The sequence below is a fragment of the Oncorhynchus mykiss genome, chromosome 26 (assembly GCF_013265735.2).
Source record: "Oncorhynchus mykiss isolate Arlee chromosome 26, USDA_OmykA_1.1, whole genome shotgun sequence".
NCBI classification, from domain to species: domain Eukaryota; kingdom Metazoa; phylum Chordata; class Actinopteri; order Salmoniformes; family Salmonidae; genus Oncorhynchus; species Oncorhynchus mykiss.
This window is the reverse complement of record NC_048590.1, coordinates 16,409,770-16,431,945: the sequence shown is the minus strand read 5'-3', so window position 1 is coordinate 16,431,945 and position 22,176 is coordinate 16,409,770. Positions and strand designations below refer to the sequence as shown.

Genomic DNA, 22,176 nt, shown 5'->3' with positions numbered 1-22,176 from the left:
TTTGAGTGAAAGAAGGGGAAGACTGAGGAACAAAGGGCGAAGCTGTGCTATCGTAAATACAGTATCTTATGCATTCTAAATTACCTCCCATTTGGAAAAGGAAAATGCAATAAATATTTACTCTGAGCTTCAGTAGGTTGGTGGTAGATGGAAGGCCGTGTTGCCCAACCGAGTCCTTTGTCCTTTGAAGAATGTCTCTGCTGGTTTATTGAATACGTTGTAGTAACGTCGTTGTGTGGTAGACGAGATACCCTGTCTTTTTCTTCCTAACCCTCGTTTGCAGCGGCTGTTGCTAACTCAACGGCTAGGAGGTATCACTTCTGTAGTGAATAAGAGTTCAAAGTTCATACCATTCGCAACCAAAGCTCACGCTGATGTTGGCTTCGTTCTGTAGTTATTATCTGAACCATTCTGACATCGGACCGTTGTCCTCGGAACAGGAGGTTACATTGTCGTCAAGGCTTTATATAGGAAGGGAGAGGAGGGCGTGTTTGAAAAGTTTTATAGTCCATGTCCCTTCACAGGGGCGGGGCACTGATTGAGCAGCCCTATCTTATGAAAACCCAAATATCACATTTTAGAAGCTAAAATCACATTTCATCCCATCACATCCCACCTTCTGATGTTCCCAGAATCTCTATGTTAACCAAGGGTTTTGCAAATGTAACATCAGTAGGGTAGAGAGGAAAAAGGGGGGAAGAGGTATTTATGACTGTCATAAATCTGTCATAAACCTATCCCCCAGGCCAACGTCATGACACCGGTTAGCGTTGTGAAGCATTAACGAAATAGACACGAAACGTGTTGATTCACACCGAAGGCTGGGACTCCACAGATCACGAGGATGTCTTATTTGTCTGCCTGTGACCTACCGTTATTGATCACCAGCCCCGAGAGACAAAATGTTTATTTTACACAACATTTTCACCAAAAGGCAAACGTCTTACAAGATAAGCTTCGATTTGGTCTGTGTTTGAGCCTTAGCTACTTGGGGGTTATGACATTCATCCTTAGGTTGGTAGGAACAATTCTAGCCTATTGCGAATGGTATCTGATGATGTTTGACCTAATGGCAACATCGAATGTCCGAGTGACTATCTTTGTTTATGAAAAATATGATGAACACTTGGATATCCTCTGTATGTCCCTTGACACCACCACAATGTTTGAGAGAGGTTTCTGTTCTAAAAATGTAGTTTTTTATAGTGAACAATCACTTTTAGGAACATCCAGTGTGCCAAAAAAAGTCAAATTACCACATTCGGACACTTGTACCCTTGATACCCAATAACACCACCACAATGTTTGAGTGAGGTTGATACAGTAGCAATTGTGGTTTTATACTTCACAAATAGCATTTAGGGATTGCAAATATGTAATAGCACTGGAATTATCTAATTTACAGACATATGCCACTTTGGAGAGGTTTATGGACACTTGGAAATGTCCTATGACCACACCTGACACCACTTACTAAGATATCTGGCCATTTCTAGTTGTTAGGTCTATCAATCCCATTTCCTTCTGATATTGTTCAAATGTTTTGGAAGCCATGTGTTGTTTTTCCAGGTCTGGGCATCAAAACACTTATAGCTTGTCAATGAAAGATTTGTTTCAAAATAAAAAAACAATTACATTTTTTTGTGTGTTTGTGCTTGATCTTGTATATTCTGAACTATAATTCCTATCTTCTGATAATTTCCTCAATCTCCCAGCTGTCTTTTTTCCAAATACACCACGATTTGGCTCGTCAGAATCATGTAGTTACACATGAATAGCAGTTACTTTTGGGTATGTCGATTTATGCAGAAATCTACATTTTCCCATTACGTCTAAGAGGCTAGCCTGTTATGCTAGAGAAGACACTAACCGTTTAGCTAACATCAGCAAGCTAAATACATGGCTCTGAGTCTGGCTGGCACTGTCAGGCGTATGGGATAATGTGAGTTACAGCATGGTGAGGCTGAATTAAATTCTTTAATGTCTTGCTAGCTAGCAACATTAGCGAAGCCAGCTGCAATCACATATTGGCTACCTGGCAACATGACATTTCTCATTTCTGCAGGCAGTGAAAATGCAATTTGAGCTAACCCACCAAGGCCACCCCAACCTGGGTAGACTTCAAAGTGCCAATGGAAATGGGGCCTCAGTGGGATTTTCTCCATATTGTTTGCATCTGTCTAATCTTTGCCATTTTTGATTGCCGTAGTTTTTTTTATTTTATCGTCCTCTTACTCGTGAACACGATTATGAGACGCAAATCGTTTACTTGGGCAATCAATGAGGCCCAGATAGAGAACAAAACCCTTAAGAAACTATCAATTAAGCTACAGCGTTGACTCCTTTCTAGTTCAGGTTCCTGTTTACTTGGCACCTAAATGGAAGAAAACCGACTAAAACCGGGAGGGACTACCTGGACTTAATCCAATAGTAGTCCAAATAAGAAACTCATTCTTGTTTTCTGTTGCAAAATACTTTGAAACATTTTCTGTTGTTTGCCCTAATGAAACACCACCTAGATAATAGAATGCTGTTTGTATTCTAGTTCAGTGCAACACTTGACATTTATTTTCCTCCATATTTATTTTGTTGTCCTCCCAGGTTTGTGGCCCCTTCGCTCAGAGGCTGGGAGGGAGACAGACGACATGCTGGTCCTGTCTTTCGTCGGCCAGACAAGGTGAGACGACCAGTGGTTCTGCTCGTGTTGGCCACAATGCAATCACTCCCTGTCCAATCTGGTGAAGCCTAGCCTAATGCCAACATATCTTGTTTATATGATCTTGTTGTTGATTTGACACCTATTATAACAAAAGGGAGAATAGACAGACAAAACATGTATTTAATTTCGAGCGTCAGACATTGACATGGATGGATTTATTTTTATACCAATTATAACAAAGAAGTTTACCAAGGTTGAAATGATCAAAATTGCATGAAGAAGCTGTTGGTCGCTAAATCCGGCGACGACAAGGACCATGAAAAATCGGGCAGCTGGATCTTGTCTGAGCGGTCGACTGTGAATGTCCTCACTTACTATTACACTTAAACTGATTCACTAAGATCTTCGCACTATAGTGCTGTCTGGTCAGAACATGTTGGGGCCCATACGGAACACTTTGTCACCACCACACAAACACAGACGATTCTAAAAGGGGAAACAATACAATTAGAAGATACTAAAATACCTATGCAATATAACAATAAGCAGATGAGCAAACTGTGGCATAATATAAACATATGAATGAATTCAATACTGCGCATGTGCTGGGGCACAGAAAGAGCTGGAAACTTCTAGAATCTGTAGAATGGTACCGGCTAATACACAAGTAACACAAGGCTAAATATATTGCAGATATAAACATATTGCAGCGGTAGTATGCATATAATATTAACATTGCTAATACTAATGAAAATGCTAGTTGCACTCAATAAACACACTTGTGACAATAATAATAACAAAACCACTCTTATTGCAATGGACGCACACAACACTTAGTTAGGAAACAGCATGTGAACAGTTGCTCAGCACTTCCTCTTTCTTGCAACGGCATGTAAACACTTTCTAACATGAGGTGTCTAGGGCGGAGCCCTGCATTGCGTCCAAGCATCCTTATTGGTTAGAAAAGCCAAATAATCATATTGAGTGAGCCAGCCATTTTTACAATGTAAATTGCTTATTTCCACTGAATAACAATATAAATGCATCATGCAACAATTTCAAAGAGTTACCGTTCATTCAACAATCAGTCAGTTGAAATGAATGAATTAGGCCCAAATCTATCGATTTCACATGACTGGGAACACAGATGCCTTTAACAAATAAAAAGTAGCAATGTAGATCAGAAAATCCATCCGGATCTGGTGTGACCACCATTTGCCTCATGCAGTGCGACACATCTCCTTTGCATGGAGTTGATCAGGCTGTTGATTATGGCTTATGGAATGTTGTCCCACTCCTCTTCAATGGCTATGCAAAGCTGATGGATGTTAGCAGGAACTGGAAAACGCTGGCATACACGTCAATCCAGGGCATCCCAAACATGTTCAATGGGTGACATATCTGGTGAGTTGTGCAGACCATATTCAGCTTCCAGAAATGGTTTACCGATCCTTGCGACATGAGGCCGTGCATTATCACGCTGAAACATGAGGTGATGGCAGCGGTTGAATGCAGGGCTCGACATTAAGCTTTGTCCGCTTGTCCGTGGTAAATCAAATAAATAGTCGGACAACCAGAATGTAGATTTCAGTTTTAAAAAATCACAACATCAAACAATTACTCTGACCATAATCGGATCAGGCGGCGGCACTGCCACAGGACAGTGCGTGCTCGGCATTCTGAGTAAATTGCCTATATTCCTATTTGCTATACCCCATTTTAATTAATGTTATATTTACACAAAGCAAGATAATAATATAGATGTGACATGAACAAAAGCCTAATCCTACTAACTGAAATATCATAAAGCAATTAAGACAAATTAAAGTTATGAGTAGTATTTTCTGAATTATTCTAAAAGTGTTTAATGTCCTAAAGTTTGCAGCTTTTAAATGTGAATTATTATGAAATTTGGAGTCTATACTATTCTCATATTTATTTTGAGTGACAAATATTTTAGGCCACAAGAAGTGAAATTGAGCAGACAATAACACGATGGAGAAATCAAATGAGGAGTCAAAAGGAAACTTAGGCAACAGCTGAGGAATGCTAATGAAAGAAATGCATAGTTGGCCGATGCCGATTTCCGTGTTATTCTAGCAATGTGCAATCTACAACAGCACATATAAGTAGTCTAGGCCTAATAAGAGAGGAGGATGGGGTACAAATGTGAGTTAGTTTATAATTATCAAGTTCTGAGGACAGCAGAGTTGCTCTACAGCCCACGATGATTTAAAACCCAGCACAGGACTGCACAGCTAGCCAGGCACTTTGACTGTGACACTCGCTCCATCTACGAGCTTCATCTTTTGTACTTCACTCATTTTCAGTCACCCCTTTGGCCGATGGTGTTACGGACCGTTGTTGGGTCAAGTGACTTCAGCTTTCGGACAAGTAAAAAATATGTCCTACTTGTCCAAAGGACAGGTGACAAAAAAAAGTTAATGGCAGGACAATGACCCTCAGGATCTCGTCAGAGTATCTCTGTGCATTCAAATTGCCATTGATTAAATGCAATTGTGTTCATTGTCTGTAGCTTATGCCTGCCCATGTCATAACCCCACTGCCACCATGGGGCACTCAGTTCACAAAGTTGACATCCGCAAACCGCTCAACCACATGACGCCATACACGCGGTCTGCCCGGTACAGTTGAACCGTGATTAATCGGTGAAGAGCACACTTCTCCAGCGTGCCAGTGGCCATCGACTGTGAGCATTGCCCACTGAAGTCCGTTACGACACCGAACTGCAGTCAAGACCGTGGTGAGGACGATGGACACGCAGATTAACTTCCCTGAGACCGTTTCTGACAGTCTGCAGAAATTATTCTGTTGTGCAAACCCATCAGCTGTCTGGGTAGCTCGTCTCAGACCATCCCGCAGGTGACGAAGCCGGATATAGAGGTTCTGGGCTGACGTGGTCACACGTAGTCTGCAGTTGTGAGGTCGGTTGAACGTACTACCAAATTCTCTAAAATGACATTGGAGGCGGCTTATGGTAGATAAATTAACGTTAAATTCTCTGGCAATAGCTCTGGTGGACAATCCAAATTTGTGCACAAAATTTGAGAGAAATAAACTTTTTGTGCATATGGAACATTTCTGGGATCTTTTATTTCACCTCATGAAACATGGTACCAACACTTTTTTATATTTTGGTTCAGTATATAATAAGTTGTTCTGTGTTTGTGTGTCCTCAGGGTGCTGATGCTAAACGGGGAGGAGGTGGAGGAGACTGAGCTGCCTGGCTTTGTGGACAACCTGCAGACCTTCTACTGTGGCAACGTGGCCCACCAGCAACTCATCCAGGTTTATACACACACACACACACACACGCACACTAATTATGAGGGCAAAAAAATTGCTAGCTACATATTGGGGTACTATTTTTGACAATATATGGTATAATTTTGACTCGTAATATAATTTTTTCGCTAATTGGCTGTACCTGCACAAACTCCTATTTCCATGACTGATCAAAACTTTTCTCATTGCTCTCTTATCCCTCTGAGGCAGACGTATGGTGGAGCAATATGTTTGGAACATCGAAATGAAATACAATCGCAGTATTGATTCGCAATACAGTGCCTAGAAAATATTTATACCCCAGGACTTATTCCATATTATGTTGTTACAGCCTGAATTCAAATTTGATTAAATTGATTGTTTTTCTCACCCAGCTACACACAATACCCCATAAGGACAAGTGAAAACATGTTTTACATTTCTGGGTCTAATTCATTGAAAATGAATTACAGAAATATCTTAATTTACATAAGTATTCACACTCCTGAGTCATTACTTTGTAGAAGCACCTTTGGTGGCATTTAAAGCTTTGAGTCGTCTCGGGTATGTCTATCAGCTTTGCACATCTGGATTTGGGCTCCATGCTGGCCGGGAAAATTCCTCCACGAGAGGTTGAAAACCAAATGGCCAATAACCTATCCTCCTACTAGGCCTATCGTAAAAGATTTGATCGTTACGAACAGTAGCTTATCTCCCAAATATTCGAAACAAGATGTCCTAAAGTTGTGGCGTTCAAAAATAACAAGAATGAAAGTCGATTGCCTCAGCCTAGGAATAGGCTATTCTCAATCACAGATTTATGAGAGATGGGACAAACAATATTATTTATTGTTCTATTATTTTGAGGCAAATTCAGCAATTGTTATCTAGTACTGCAGACTGCTTCTATCCAGCCCATGATGAAGGCCTATAACTTAGCTCACTACGGTAAGACAGCCCGTTCTTCATCAGACAGTCACTGCTCCATCATGTGCATCTGCCACAGACACGCACACACACAAATGCAAGGGCACCCTTGCAATTTTTCTTTGGGGCAGAATCTTCTGTTTTCTCTGCAAAACTGATTGAATGGCTATTTTTTTTTTACCCAAGAGGCACCTGACACTTACCACAAGTGAGAAATTACACATAAACAAGAATCACTTGCCATAAACCAAATTAATTAGAATTTTGAATAATTTAATCCACACCATTTTTTTACTTTGAATAATCTAATTATCTATTTTTTATGTGCTGTTGTAAATCAAACAAATACACGTGTGAACAAAGTTTTCAAATAGTGAATCGTACAAAGGTGCTGATATATTTATGTACGTGTGTGTGTGTGTGTGTGTCATTCAGATCACGTCAGGTGGTGTGCGTCTGGTAATGCAGGACAGCAAGGCCCTGGTGTCTGAGTGGAAGGAGCCGCAGGGCCGGAACATCAGCTTGGCCGCATGTAACTCCTCCCAGGTGGTGCTGGCTGTGGGCCGCGCCCTCTACTATCTCCAGATCCTCTCTGGGGAACTCAAACAGATCAGGTACACACAACTCAAATCCATTCAGACTTTATTGACAGTGTTGTTAAGCAGCACCAGAGACTTGGTAAGCCCCATACCAACTGAATTGTAAATACGTGTGAATCAACAGAAGAAATGACAGTGCCTTCAGAAAGTATTCATACCCTTTGACTTACTCTACATTTTATTACAGCCTGAATTCAAAATCATTTAAATTAATGGGGTAGTGTGTGTGTGTGTGTGTGTGTGTGTGTAAATTGATCGACACACAATACCCCTATAATGACAGTAAAACATTTCTGTATAATTATTTTACAAATGTATTGAAAATGAAATATAAGTAAGTAAAAGTCATTCACAACCCTGAGTCGATAGTTTGTAGAAGCACCTTTGGCAGTGATTACGGCTGTGAGTCTTTCTGGGTAAATCTCTAGCTTTCCACACCTGGATTGAGCAACATCTGTCCGTTTATTATTTTCTAAATTCTTCAAGCTCTGTCAGATTGGTTGTTGATCATTGCTCGACAAAAATGTTCAGGTCTTGTCATAGATTTTCAAGTAGATTTAAGTCCAAACTGTAACTTGGCCACTCAGGAACATTCACAGTGTTCTTGGTAATCAACTCCAGTGTAGAGCTGGCCTTGGGTTTTAGGTTATTCAAGGATTCAAGGAGCTTTCATCTTAAGTAGCACAGCAGATTGAATATTTACATTCACTCAATTGAAATGAATTTTGTAACTTTGTCCCAGAAGCGTTTAACTGCCGCCCACTCTCACATCATATGAAGGAGTCTGTATCCCTGATTTAGGGGACACAGTGAACAGTTGGGAGTTGGGACCATTTTCATCCTAAAACTTTTCCTTGGTGTTAAATACGGTCAGGGAACAAACTTTAAAAAAAAATATGAATGGTTTGTATTACGGGATGCCAAGGTCGTATTTCTCCATATTCTGTTCCAGTTAAAGAGTTGTTCAGAATCACTTATCTGTGGATCATACTTTTTTTTATTGGCTAGCTCAGCATATGAGCTTTCCAAAAGTTTTTTAAAACATATATTATAGTGATCGGTCCTTTCGGGAGCCTAGTTCAATTATTTATATATTCCATAATTGGATAGGCCAGTAGTTGGGTTTCCCAAGGGACTCCATAGGCCAACATAGCTGACTAAAGTTTAAAATATGTGGGGGGGGTTACCTGGTAATGTGTTGTCTTACAAACCTTTGAATGTTCTCAAACCATTGCTATCCGTATATCTGCAAGGGTACGGATTCCACATGTGAAACATGGGGGGGGGGGGGGGGGGTGCAAAATGCTGCCCTCCAAATCGCAAGGCATTATTGACTATGAGCATGCCATTTCGATTACCAGTTACATTGTTTTTCAAGTTTCTGCTAAAGAGAAATTGTGTGAGCAATAATAAAGCGTAGTTTAACATTGTTTAAGGGATATGTCAGTTAAGACCTCCACTTCCAGTGCAATAGGAGACATCATATTTCTCTCCATACTCAGCCAGACGAAATGCTAGTGCCTGGAAATACAATTTAAAATATATTTAAACTGTATTAAATAAATGTTTTTCCTCATCAATCGACACACTACCCCATAATGACAAAGCGAAAAAACTGTTTTTTAGAATAAAAAAAAAAAAAAAGCTTATTTACAGAAGTATTCAGACCCTTTGCTATGAGACTCTAAATTGAGGTCAGGTCCATCCTGTTAACATTGATCATCCTTGAGATGTTTTTACAACTTGATTGTTGTCCACCTGTGGTAAATGCAATTGATTGGACATGATTTGGAAAGCCACACACCTGTTTATATAAGGTTCCACAGTTGACAGTGCATGTCAGATCAAAAATCAAGCCATGAGGTCAAAGGAATTGTCTGTAGATCTCCGAGACAGTATTGTGTCGAGGCACAGACCTGGGGAAGGGTAGCAAAAACATTCTGCTGCATTGAAGGTCCACAAGAACACAGTGGTTTCCATCATTCTTAAATGGAAGAAGTTTGAAACCACCAAGTCTCTTCCTAGAGCTGGCCGCCAGGCCAAACTAAGCAATGGGTGGAGAAGGTCAGGGAGGTGAGCAAGAACCCGATGGTCACTCTGGCAGAGCTCCAGAGTTCCTCTGTGGATATGGGAGAACCTTCCAGAAGGACAACCATCTCTGCAACACTCCACCAATCAGGTCTTTATGGTAGACTGGCCAGATGGAACCCACTCCTCAGTAAAAGGCACATGAAAGCCCGCTTAGAGTTAGAGCCAAAATGCACCTAAACGACTGACCACGAGAAACAAGATTCTCTACTCTTTGAAACCAAGATTGAACTCTTTGGCCTGAATACCAAGTGTCACATCTGGAGGAAACCAGGCACCGCTCATCACCTGGTCAATACCATCCCTACGGTGAATCATGTTGGTGGTGGCAGCATTATGCTGTGGGGATGTTTTTCAGCGGCAGGGACTGGGTGACTAGTCAGTATCGAGGCAAAGATGAATGGAGTAAAGTACAGGGAGATCATTGATGAGAAACCTGCTCCAGAGCGCTCAGTACCTCAGGCTGGGGTGAAGGTTCACCTTCCAACAGAACAATGACCCTAAGCTTACAGCCAAGACAACACAGGAGTTGCTTCAGGACATGTCTCTGAATGTCCTTGAGTGGCTTAGCCAGAGCCTGGACATGAACCAAATCGAACATCTCTAGAGAGACCTGAAAATAGCTCTACAGCGACACTCCCGATCCAACTTGACAGAACTTGAAGGGAACTGCAGAGAAGAATGGGAGAAACTCCCCAAATACAAGTTTGCCAAGCTTGTAGTGTTATACCTAAGCGGACTCGAGGCTGTAATTGCAGCCGAAGGTGCTTCAACAAAGTACTGAGTAAAGGGTCTGAATATTTATGATATTTCCTTTATTTTTTTTTGCCAACATTTCTAAAAACCTGTTTTTGCTTTGTCATTATGGGGTATTGTTTGTAGATTGATATTTATTTGATTCATTTTAGAATAAGGCTGTAACGTAGCAAAATGTAGAAAAATTGAAGTGGTCTGATTACTTTCCCGAATGCTCTGTATGTACACACACACACACACACACACACACACACACCACTTTGAACCCAGATGGAGTCAGCTCTACAGGCCATCACCATGCCTGAGGACAGTCTTACCCTGCTGGCCAAGGAAGGCTCTACCAATGTGGTCTGGTCCAGCAATCACTGTTAATGCTGAGCTGTAGCAAAAGCCGTTCCTTTTTGAGAGAGGGCTGTACCAACACACTGGGGCAAAACAAATATCCAATGAAGTCAAACTCAGCTACACAAGATTAAAGTGCTTTGAGCACCTATAAAAGCACTTCATAAATCCTATCCCATATGAGGATGTAGTGAGATACCCAATGGACTATTCTCTTCATCACTCATCTTGAAAAAACGTTTAAATCAATCCGCCGTCATTAACACTATGGAAAAATCCAATGATTTATTATTGAAATCGCATGGGAGACGGAAGGAAAACTAAGTGGTACAATTTAAGGTGTATAATGTCTGGCCAGGTGAGATGTAGTCGTTGTTTTTGTGTGTCTAAGTTATTTTGTATTTGGAGTCAAAAATATAAATATTAGCTATAGTCATTTTTGTTGTTGTTTGAACTAATTGAATAGAAAAATGAATCCAATCCCTTCTCTCTGTCCCCCCTCAGCACGGTGGAGATGGAGCATGAGGTGGCCTGCCTAGACATCACTCCCCTGGGGGAGGGCGGAGAGTCGCCCCTCTGCGCCGTGGGCCTGTGGACGGACATATCGGCCCGGGTCCTCAAGCTGCCCTGCTTCACCGCCCTGCACAAGGAGATGCTCGGAGGAGGTGAGATGGAGATTCAACTGTGTACTTAAAGGGATAGTGAGGGATGGATAGATGGAGGAACTGATTTTAACCTATTGTGTAGCCAGGTAAGTCTGTGTAACTTTGAGAAAAAGCCCATTTCCCACTGGGGATGGGTACTAGTACTCGGTTCCAGATTTTGTATTTGGTAACTATTAATTGACAACATTTTAATAAATGTAATTATTTAGCAGGTTCAATTCATAAGCACTGACAACATTTCTAATGCTAAGATGTGTTTGTTGTTTGGATTCTGTCATTGAAAATATTAGTTTAGTTTTCAGTTGAGTATCAGAACAACCAGTAATTGGAGCAACTGTGATTGCTGCCCCATTTCACGCTAACATGCCAGTATGCAACATTTATTTTCCAGAGTACTCGAACCCAGACATTCTTTCAAATGCCCGTCCCTAATGTCCACTGTTCTGTTTTGTTGCTCCCGACTATGGTATTTTAATAAAGCTTCTCAAATATCAACATTTTTATAAAGATATCATGATTGGGAGCAGTGAAGAATTGGCCACACATTCTCTCTTTTTTTCTTTACTGTATTGGACATTCTCTTTGTCCTTCTGTTATTATTTTTGGATGTGTTTATATACCCCTCCTATTGAAAACCTTATGTAACTTGGCCGTGAAAGGGGAGGGAATCCTAAGGGACAAAAGCACTCTACTGCTGGTTTCACACGTCCTCGATCCATTTTTGCACTGTTGCACAACCACGTGGAAGATGTTATTGTGAGACCTAGCTGTCGATGCCTTCTTATTTGTTCTCGGAGGATGAATAATAAGTTGTTTTTGAATTGACAGTGGAATTCTGCTGCTATTCTGAAGCTTTTCACACATTTGACGAGATTCTCTGTGTGTGTGTGTGTGTGTACAGAAATTATCCCTCGCTCCATCCTGATGACGACGTTCGAGGCCAGCTACTATCTGCTGTGTGCCCTGGGAGACGGAGCGCTCTTCTACTTCGGCCTGGACCTGACGACAGGTCAGGCTGCTGGAGAAACACCTACTTCTGTTGCCTTTCGAGTCAACATTTTTATAAAGATTCCAGACAGTTAACTGCACCATCATCTAATTCATTGATAGAACAAATTAGGTTAAGATGTGTCAAATAGGAGGCTGTTCGTAGGCCCGTTCATTTGTCTTCACAGCTGCAGTTCGATTCTGTTTCAGAATTCTGAAAATGTCTTGAGAATGTCAAACTCTTCATTGGAAATACAATTGAGTGTACAAAACATTAGGAACACCTTCCTAATATTGAGTTGCACCTGCTTTTGCCCTCAGAACAGCCTCGATTGGTCAGTGCATGGACTCCACAAGGTGTCAAGCATTCCACAGGGTTGCTGGCCCATGTTGACACCACCCTCTGAATGGGACAAATACACATCCCCTTTCATGTGCGCTGATTAAAGTGGATTTAACATGTGACGTCAATAAGAGATTCACCTGGTCAGTGTATGTCATGGAAAGAGCAGATGTTCCCAATGTTATTGACACTCGGTGTATATTAAAAATGGAAAGGGTTTTGGATTGGAATTGCCGGTTATCTCCTGAACAGACTGAATTGAAAGTGCACTTACCCCCTGGCAGGGTTGCAAACGTATTGTTAAACTGTTGGCATTGACCCCGTTGTGTTGCCAACAGGCGTGCTGAGCGAGCGGAAGAAGGTGACTCTGGGCACCCAGCCCACGGTGCTGAGGACCTTCCGCTCCCTGTCCACCTCCAACGTGTTTGCCTGCTCCGACCGGCCCACCGTCATCTACTCCTCCAACCACAAGCTGGTCTTCTCCAATGTCAACCTCAAGGAGGTCAACTACATGTGTCCGCTCAACTCCGAGGGCTACCCCGACAGGTTAGTCAGTCCCGCTCGTCTCAATAGTCCAAAGTGGCATCCTTAGCACTTCTTCTCCGTTTGGACTGATGTGGGGACGAATTCAACAGAAACCTTTTTTCCCCCTGTCATCTGTCCTGTGTTTTCAGACCAGTGCAAGTGTTGGAGAGGAGACGGAGTCGTGCGTTGATTATTTTTCTCATTCAACGACTCTAAAGAAAGAACAGGAATGATAGCAAAGCTAGACATAAATATGTAACGTACCTGTTGTTGGTGTGTGGTTGTAACCTGCGCTTCTGTGTCTTTGGCAGTCTGGCGCTGGCCAACAACAGCACTCTCACCATCGGGACCATCGACGAGATCCAGAAGCTCCACATTCGCACGGTTCCCCTCTACGAGTCTCCCAGGTAAGAGGGAGCAAGACCCGTACAACTAGTTAGAGTAGAAGTATATCTATCCAATGGATTTACCCCTTGAGTAAATCAAGAGTGAAATATTGATTTGTTTCTTTTTTAGTCTTTCGCTCTCTGTCATTCACGCACTCCCCCCCCTCCCTATCTCCACTTTATTCTCGCTCCCTCCCTCTCAGGAGGATCTGTTACCAGGAAGTGTCTCAGTGTTTCGGGGTGCTGTCCAGCCGCGTGGAGATGCAGGACGCCAGCGGGACCACGGCAGCGGTGCGCCCCAGCGCTAGCACTCAGGTAGCTGCACACCATCTGGTATTTCAGTGTACCACTGCCAGGATCTCCTGTTCTGGGCCCCGTAGTCGTAAATATTCTCAGGGTAGGAGTGCTGATCACGGATTAAGACCTTTTTTCATATGAGCTGTGAGCCTCGTTTCCCTTATTCAACAGCGTTTTCATGATGCATCGTGACTTAAGTGCAACTGCGTGTTTTGTAGAAGAACCGTCCGGAAATATCTGTGAACTTCGCTCTATATGAACTAAAGCATCAGCTTTCAGAGAGTTACTGTATTTTATTTAGCAGTTTTAGTGCAATTATGTTTTTTTCTGGGGGGGGGCCTTGAATGGTAGTGGTGCACATCGCTTGGCTGACAATGTGTCCAGATGACTTAGTTTAGTCTAGGTTTATTGCACAAAAAACAAGAAAAGAGAGAGAAATCATTATTTACAAGAAAAACTTGTAGATGAGGAAGAACCTACTCCCTTTTTCCCCTGGCCTTGTGGGTGTGCATAGTCTGGGTTTTCATATTTTCCCACTTTCTCCCTCCCTCTCTCCCAACCTCTCCCCCAGGCTCTGTCTAGCAGCGTGAGCTCCAGTAAGCTGTTCCCCAGCAGCACCTCCCCACACGAGACCTCCTTCGGGGAGGAGGTGGAGGTGCACAGCCTCCTGGTGGTCGACCAACACACCTTCGAAGGTAAGACCCCCCCCCCCCCCTTAAAACTTCTTGACTAAAGAAAACATTTTCAAGTGAGTTAATGGTGATTGTGCTGGTGATTGATAAGCTGGTGATTGTACTCTTGGAGGAGCACACCAAATTCTCACTTTTTTTGTGGTGATTTGTCCTCAAATGCGTGATTTTCACACGTGTGTTCGTCCTCCCAGTGCTCCACGCCCACCAGTTCCTCCAGAGTGAGTACGCCCTCAGCATGGTGTCCTGCCGCCTGGGCAGGGACCTCTCGGTCTACTTTATCGTTGGCACAGCAATGGTCTACCCAGAGGAGGCGGAGCCCAAGCAAGGCCGCATCATCGTCTTCCACTACACTGACGGTGAGGGCTGACTTCTTCTTTCTTCCATCCTCATTGTTCTCGCTCTCTCGTTCCCATCATTCTTCCCTTGTAATTCTTTCTCACCCCCCTCATCTTTTTTTGCTCGCGCTCTCTCTCACTTTCTTCCACAGTCTTTTTCTTCCCCTCGTCTTTTTCTCACTCATTCCCTCTCACCTTTTTCCTCACTCGTTCCATGCCTCTTCCTCCCTTGATAGTGCCTGATGGCACCTTCCTATCGATAATCATCTCAGTCACGAAGATGAATGACTCCGAGTGAACAGATGCTGTGAAAATACTGTATCAGAGAGCTATAACACGAGCCTGAAAACCAAACTGATGTGCTACTTTTCTCCATTTGTTTAAAATAATTGCCTGGAATCCAAACCATTATGCTCAGTTTCACCTTTCTTTCACAGTGAAACAAATGGTTAAACAAAACGTATCCGTTTGGATTCCAGGCTACTGCAGCACCGGCTCTGACCCAGACTGTTATTTCTTCTTCTTGTGTGTAGGTAAGCTGCAGACGGTTGCAGAGAAGGAGGTGAAGGGAGCCGTCTACTCCATGGTGGAGTTCAATGGCAAACTGCTGGCCAGCATCAACAGCACAGTGAGCATTTCACTTTTGATGGTTTGACAGTAGATGTTTTTCAAGGCCAGCTCCTATTTCACAGGCTACAGTTGTAGACACTCGCATGGAGGGGGAAATGTTTACCTCCACTTAAATTAAAACTTTCACGATGTCTCTCGTTGCCATTAATGCATCACTAAGTGAATATTTGATTTAAGTGAAAGTTAGGATTCGCCCCATGGTACTTGGCAATAAAAAATAAAAATAAAACAAAGAAAATTAAAGGAGACATTCCGCGGTTTCAGTTTTATTTCTCAATCCTGAGTTGAAAACACCTTGGTGTTGCTGCCTTGTCAAATTCAGTGCTTCCTCTACAATGACCCGTACTGACCCGTAATGGCTGCTGCGGTGAAACTAGTTATGGGGCCCACAACCATACTGTGAAAGGGTGTTAGGGATAATTTATGTCTATCCAGTAGTTTTCTTTTCAGTGGAACGTTGGAATCTAAAGGAACATTGAAGGGTGTATTTCTTGTAGTTGTATGATATGCATGTCTCCTACAAAAACAACCTCTGTGCTTTCGAGTCCTTGTTACTCCGAAACTACACTGCAGCGTCCGGACTCTGCTCCTCGACAATTGTGCATGTCAATATCAACGCATCGTCAATGTGCACACGCCCCCCCAGGTGCGTCTGTACGAGTGGACCGCTGAGAAGGAGCTGAGGACCGAGTGTAACCACTACAACAACATCATGGCACTCTACCTAAAGACCAAAGGTGACTTCATCCTGGTGGGAGACCTGATGAGGTCTGTGCTGCTGCTGGCCTATAAACCCATGGAGGGCAACTTTGAGGAGGTAAGGAACGATACTAAGAGAGGCCCTGCCGGTGTCCACCCTTTTTCCTTAAGAGGATGGTGGATGTGCTCAACGCCACACTTCAAGGTCTAAATGGCGATTTGTTTGGTTTTGCTCAAAAACTGTTTTTCCCCCCTTGGATACAGCATTCTCCAAAATATAGATTTGAATGCTTTTATTTTGTCGCCCTCATTTCTCATGGGCTTTATCAAGGAGGATTCAACACCAAACACTTGCAATGAATAAGAACTTGAGTGATGAGTTGGAACCATTTGTTTGTTGTCAATAATTGCACCTCTTGGGTGAATAAAGTGTATTGAATGTAATTGAATTGAGGCACTGGTGATAAGCCTGCTTTTCACCTGTCACTCTTCTCAGATCGCCCGTGACTTCAATCCCAACTGGATGAGTGCTGTGGAGATCCTGGACGATGACAACTTCCTGGGGGCGGAGAATGCCTTCAACCTCTTTGTGTGTCAAAAAGACAGGTGCGGTGTCTTGACCTCTTTCTGGAATCCTCTCGCCTCCGAAGGAAGAGACCTCTAATACGGTTAAGGAGGCAAATAAGTAGTATGCGGTAGAATCGCAGAAAGACTAATTGAGATGGAGCCCGGGCCTAGACGTCCTCACACTCTCACCGCCATCATCCATAAGCCCTCAAGTTAATCATCCATGTTCACTGAATTCCATTGACCTTTTGTCTTTCTCTCACGTGTTTGTTGCTGCCACCGTTTCTGTCTTCTCTCCCTCGTTCTTCCTCCTGTGCTGTTTTGCTTTTGGTGGTCATAATTCTGTTTGTCACCATCTTATTTCTTACTACCTCTTCCCTCAAGCGCTCGTTTGTTTCTTACTCATTGCCACTCCTCTACATCTGCTGCTGTTGCTTTTCCCCATTTTTATATTGTTCTGCCTGCCTCTGTATCAGTCGCTCTATCTCTTTCTCGCATCACTTTCTCTCAATCATAATAAATTCAATGCTACTTTATTGGTACGAAATAAAGGGGTACCCATTGCCAAAGCAGAAATGTGTAGATAAATGGGTACAATAATTAGCACTTTTTAAAAATATATTTTTGACTCTCTCTCTGAAATGTAGCTTTTTTTTAGAATGAAGTGAATGGGTACACATTGCCAAAGCATGAAATAATTAGGACCAAAATAGAAGTTGAGCTCTTTCCCCCTCTCTCTCCCTTGGCAGCGCGGCCACGACAGACGAGGAGCGACAACACCTGCAGGAGGTTGGCGTGTTCCACCTGGGGGAGTTTGTCAACGTCTTCTCCCATGGGTCACTGGTGCTGCAGAACTTGGGCGAGAGCTCCACCCCCACGCAGGGCTCCGTGCTCTTCGGCACCGTCAACGGCATGATCGGTAATGCCCCCCCCCAGTGCCACATGCCAGGGCTGTATTCACTAGAAACAAAAATGAAAGCAAATTGGATGAAACCGGGAGGGCCTAACCTGTATTTGTACAATAAGAAACACTTTTTTTTCCCATTGCAAAACATTTAGCTATGGTTTGTTAGTTTGCCGTAATGAATACACCCCAGGGTCGTAGAGTATGTATTAGCACAAAACAGTTTGAGACCGCAAGAGAGATCTGTGTTCTTATTGGACATGTTGCTGTAGCAGCACTTGGGTTTCAAAATGTTGTTTTTCTGGTGCCGACTGTACTGATGCCAATTTCAAGGTCCCGAATTCCCCCGTGTCTTTTAATGATATTTTTTAGGCTATGTACAGTTACAGCGACGCTGTACAGATTTTCCTCAACTACATAAGCACCCATCTTCAGGATGAGAGGTGGGGGGGGTAGTGGAGACGACGCATCTGCCAGTCATTTCCATGTGACTTCCAAAATCAAAGTCAATTTACTTTCTCAATTTCTTTCATAGCTGTGGTCATAAAGAAAGGGGAATGATGATTGGAGTGTTCACCGAAGTTCTGCAATGACTATTCCCCCCCCGCAAAAAGCTGCACAAGGCATTTGTGTTTGTGGCCAACAACATATTCAGTAGGCACAAATTGTAGCGGCATAAAATGTCACCTTCCCTCAGTCAGACAACCCACTCTCAAATTCCCTCTCATCTTCCATCTTTTCTCCTTCACTAGGTATGAGTGGCGAGCACCACGAGCGTACAGATCTGCACATATCTATTTCGGTTCCTCTTTTTTATTTTCTCCCATAAATGACAAGCCACCTGTCTTATGTCTCTAGGTCTTGTGACCTCTCTGTCTGAGGGCTGGTACAGCCTGCTGCTGGACCTGCAGAACCGACTCAACAAGGTCATCAAGAGCGTGGGCAAGATCGAGCACAGCTTATATCCTTTCCTTCTGGTGTGTGTGGACCTGCCCCTATGTAATCACACTGAAAGTGCCTTTTCAGAACCGGTGAGCACCACTGTCATGGGTGGCAAAACTTGGTACCACCGACCTCGACGTGTGCTGTCAGAATGGTAATGGTTGTCATAACATGCCTAAGCCCGTAAATGAATGCATGACAAGGCCCCGTGTTTTACCGTGTCATGCGTGAATGAAGCGATGGCCTGAAGTTGACAAGTAGCCGTGTGTAGGTGATACGGGGAAGTAACAATAGGGTTGACGGCCTTGGGATTTTGGATCACGGTAATTGGCCGGCCAAATGACTGCTGTCACTGTAATAACCATTCAAATAGGCACTCCTTCGCTCCTGACTGCATGTGCTGCCATAAAAATAGAATGAATAGAACGGGCGTCCCAATTCAAGTCTATGATCGCATAATGGGTGGCCATTGCGAGGCGCAAAGCAGGAAGTGTAGCCATCAATATGTGCTGTGATTTGTTGATTTAAACTCAACTGAACTGACATTACAAAAACGACATTCTATTCCATGAGCCACATCAGTTAACATAATTTAAATCAACATTCTTCATTACCATGGAAATTATTGCATCACAATACCAGTGAGTGGCGCAGCGGTCAAAAGCACTGAATTGCAGCCTTCGGTTCGATCCCGTGACCGGGAGCCCTATAGGACAGTGTGCAATTGGCTCAGAGCTGACTGGGGTAGGGGAAGGTTTTGCCGGAGGGCCTTCCTTGGCTCATCGCGCTCGAGTGACTCCTTGTGGCAGGGCCGGGCACCTGCAAGCCGACTTCAGTTGTCAGTCAAACGGTGTTCCCCAAAACATTGGTGCAGCTGACTTCAGGTTTGTGTGATAAGTACAGGTCATGTTTTGGAAGATGCATGACTCAACCTTCGCCTCTCCCGGGCTCATTTAGGAGTTGCAGCGATGAGCCAACGAAGAGGAGAGAAAATAGAGTAAAAAACAATACCACCCCGAACACACCTGATCTCAGTAGCTAAGCAGGTTCAGGCCCGGATTGTACTTGGATGGGAGACCGCCTGGGAATACCCGGTGCTGTAAGCTCACTGAAAGCTTACAGAAAAGAATACCAGGCAGCCATTGCGTGTACCCATCATTTTACCAGTCAAATTGCAAGGGTTAGAGCTTCCAATCCCCTTCTATTGACTTCCGTTCACAATTTATGTGCTGCTGCAGGGAGGAGCTGTTGCCTAGGCAACCAAAGACTTGTTTGCTACAACGCTTGTTTCAGGAAGGAGCAACAAAGTTTCATCATGTTAGAAACGGACTCAACCGCACAAATTCCCGGCTGTCGTTTTATTTTCAAGACAGTCTTCATCCATAACCGTCAGTTTCACAGTCATACACTAATTGTGCCAGCCCTAAGAATCACACGTTTGAGAGACTCTTATAGTGGTCTAAAATCACTTGCACTGTACTTTCCTTTGAAAAAGGTGCCAGTTCTCATTTCAGGGGCTGCTACTCATTTAAATTATTCAGTACCAGGTGCTCATATTTTAGAGTGAACATTCTATGAGTACTCAAACCCCCAAAAATGCAGGTTCTGGTACTCAAAAGGACAGAGTTCTTGGTAAGAGGACTGGCTTTGCTGTAGGGGTGTGTGTGTGTGTTATTTGTCTTCCTTGACTCTGGCACCTGGAGGTCCTTCCATACGGAGCGTAAGACTGAGCAGGCCACGGGCTTCATCGACGGGGACCTCATCGAGAGCTTCCTGGACCTGGGCCGCGCCAAGATGCAAGAGGTGATCAGCACGCTACAGGTACGGACACGCATACACTCTCACACAGAAACACACACTCGTTCACACTCTGTCAAACACACACACACACACACACACACACAAGTTCTCTCACACTTCTTGGACTGCAATAACGCTTGATAAAGGTACCACTTAGATGCACGTGTCCCATAGCTGTGCGGATTAATGCAAACTACTGGGACAGTGAGCTGACAACACCCTCTTCTGCATTGCAGATTGACGACGGCAGCGGAATGAAGCGCGAGGCCACCGTGGACGAGGTCATAAAGATTGTGGAGGAGCTGACAAGAATCCACTAGCCCCTCCCACTCAGACTCCGGCCATTATGGAGGGGAGTCGGGTGGAGGGGTGACTAGGGCTCTGTAAATACTTATAAATAAATAAAAAGGTGTTTGCATGACCGTCCTCCGGACTTCAAATTAATTGACAATGTTTTTTAAATCCGATCCCACATCAATACTTCGATAAACAAAAATGGTCTGTCGACCATAACGATGACAGGCAAATGGACTGGTTAGAAAGGGTATGGGGGGAGGGGGGCAAATCACTGCAGTGCGAGGACGAGGAAAGATGACTCATGGATTTGACAGGGATCCACTAAAGTAGGATAACGATACCTTCGCTATTTTGTCATTGACGTTTCTCCATGTTTCTTTTAATAAAGGTTGCTTTAGTACTGTGTACCTCTTGAGTTCAGGTCTCCAATCTTTCCACAGACTGACGATATTCATTTAATTTTCACTTCTGAGCATTAACTTAAGTCGGTTTCAAAGAAAGTATGTCCAGAGTCCTACACCACAGTATAATTTCAAAAGCAATTTATAGAAGCGCACATGCCAACCAACCGTGACATTCTTTTATTGAATATGTATGCACTCACTACTGTAAATAGCTCTGGATTAGAGCATCTGCTAAATGACAAATGTATCACTGCGTGACTTAAACGATGTCACTGAGTGCAGTAATGGTCCTTTGTGATAAATTACTACTACAATGCACTATGAACTTTTTTGTTGTTGCATTGTCTCCTGTAGAGGAATTATTCTCTTAACTCTATTTTGACTATGGGGACACGTATGGCATAAGAAAGGGGTGAATGCTAATAAATCTAAGTCAAGAGTATTTGTAGTTAGTCATGGTGCATATTGTGACAGTGTGCAGAGACCTCAGAATTCCAAAGGAACCAGAATGAGCTATGCTTGGGCTTTGAGATAAGTACTTAGCTATAATTATTACATGACAGTTATCTACAGCGTTTCTGTGCTACCAGGTTGTAACTCTGGTCAATCCAATGATTAATTAACTGCCGGGGAGAAGGCTGGAATTGAATAGCACTGGGCCCGTATTCATTTAGCATTTCGGCTCATCTATTTTTGATGTAGTCTAAAAGGAAAAACGGATCCTAAATCAGCACTCCGACGCTTGATATTACATACGGTCCCTGATGTAAGCTAGACCCTTGACGGAATTACATCTACTAAGATGGTGGTGCCAGACTGCCCGCAACCAACTGATGCCCTAGAACAGAGAAGCACTACTGCCGACACGAGAGGAAACTGGACCACATGTCCACTGTATCTGAACAGAGGTGCTGAAGTGTATATGTAGTTACACGGGCTCTTAAGAAACCTCAGAGAGGCATTATCTGCCGACGTCAACTGTACACCAGAACGTCAGTAACATCCTCCGCCAGGACCAAACCTCGTTGTTAAATTTAACAGCATGCC

At 43.3% G+C, this 22,176-nt stretch overlaps 1 protein-coding gene across 2 annotated transcripts in view; it reads left to right on the top strand.

Annotated features, from left to right (window-relative positions):
* LOC110506294 (DNA damage-binding protein 1) overlaps positions 1–21,132 on the top strand; it is a 29,730-nt gene extending 8,598 nt beyond the window's left edge. For both annotated transcript variants that reach the window (XM_021585760.2, XM_036963409.1), the window contains exons 10-26: positions 2,602–2,677; positions 5,860–5,968; positions 7,307–7,485; positions 11,161–11,321; positions 12,223–12,330; positions 12,990–13,197; positions 13,488–13,583; positions 13,766–13,877; positions 14,431–14,554; positions 14,743–14,907; positions 15,420–15,514; positions 16,163–16,333; positions 16,712–16,821; positions 17,532–17,701; positions 18,545–18,647; positions 20,326–20,449; positions 20,665–21,132. In XM_021585760.2, coding sequence (XP_021441435.1) covers positions 2,602–2,677; positions 5,860–5,968; positions 7,307–7,485; positions 11,161–11,321; positions 12,223–12,330; positions 12,990–13,197; positions 13,488–13,583; positions 13,766–13,877; positions 14,431–14,554; positions 14,743–14,907; positions 15,420–15,514; positions 16,163–16,333; positions 16,712–16,821; positions 17,532–17,701; positions 18,545–18,647; positions 20,326–20,449; positions 20,665–20,748 — 2,195 coding nt within the window. In that variant the 3' untranslated portion in view covers positions 20,749–21,132. The remainder of the gene's footprint in view (positions 1–2,601; positions 2,678–5,859; positions 5,969–7,306; positions 7,486–11,160; positions 11,322–12,222; positions 12,331–12,989; positions 13,198–13,487; positions 13,584–13,765; positions 13,878–14,430; positions 14,555–14,742; positions 14,908–15,419; positions 15,515–16,162; positions 16,334–16,711; positions 16,822–17,531; positions 17,702–18,544; positions 18,648–20,325; positions 20,450–20,664) is intronic.
* The last annotated feature ends 1,044 nt before the right edge of the window (positions 21,133–22,176 follow it).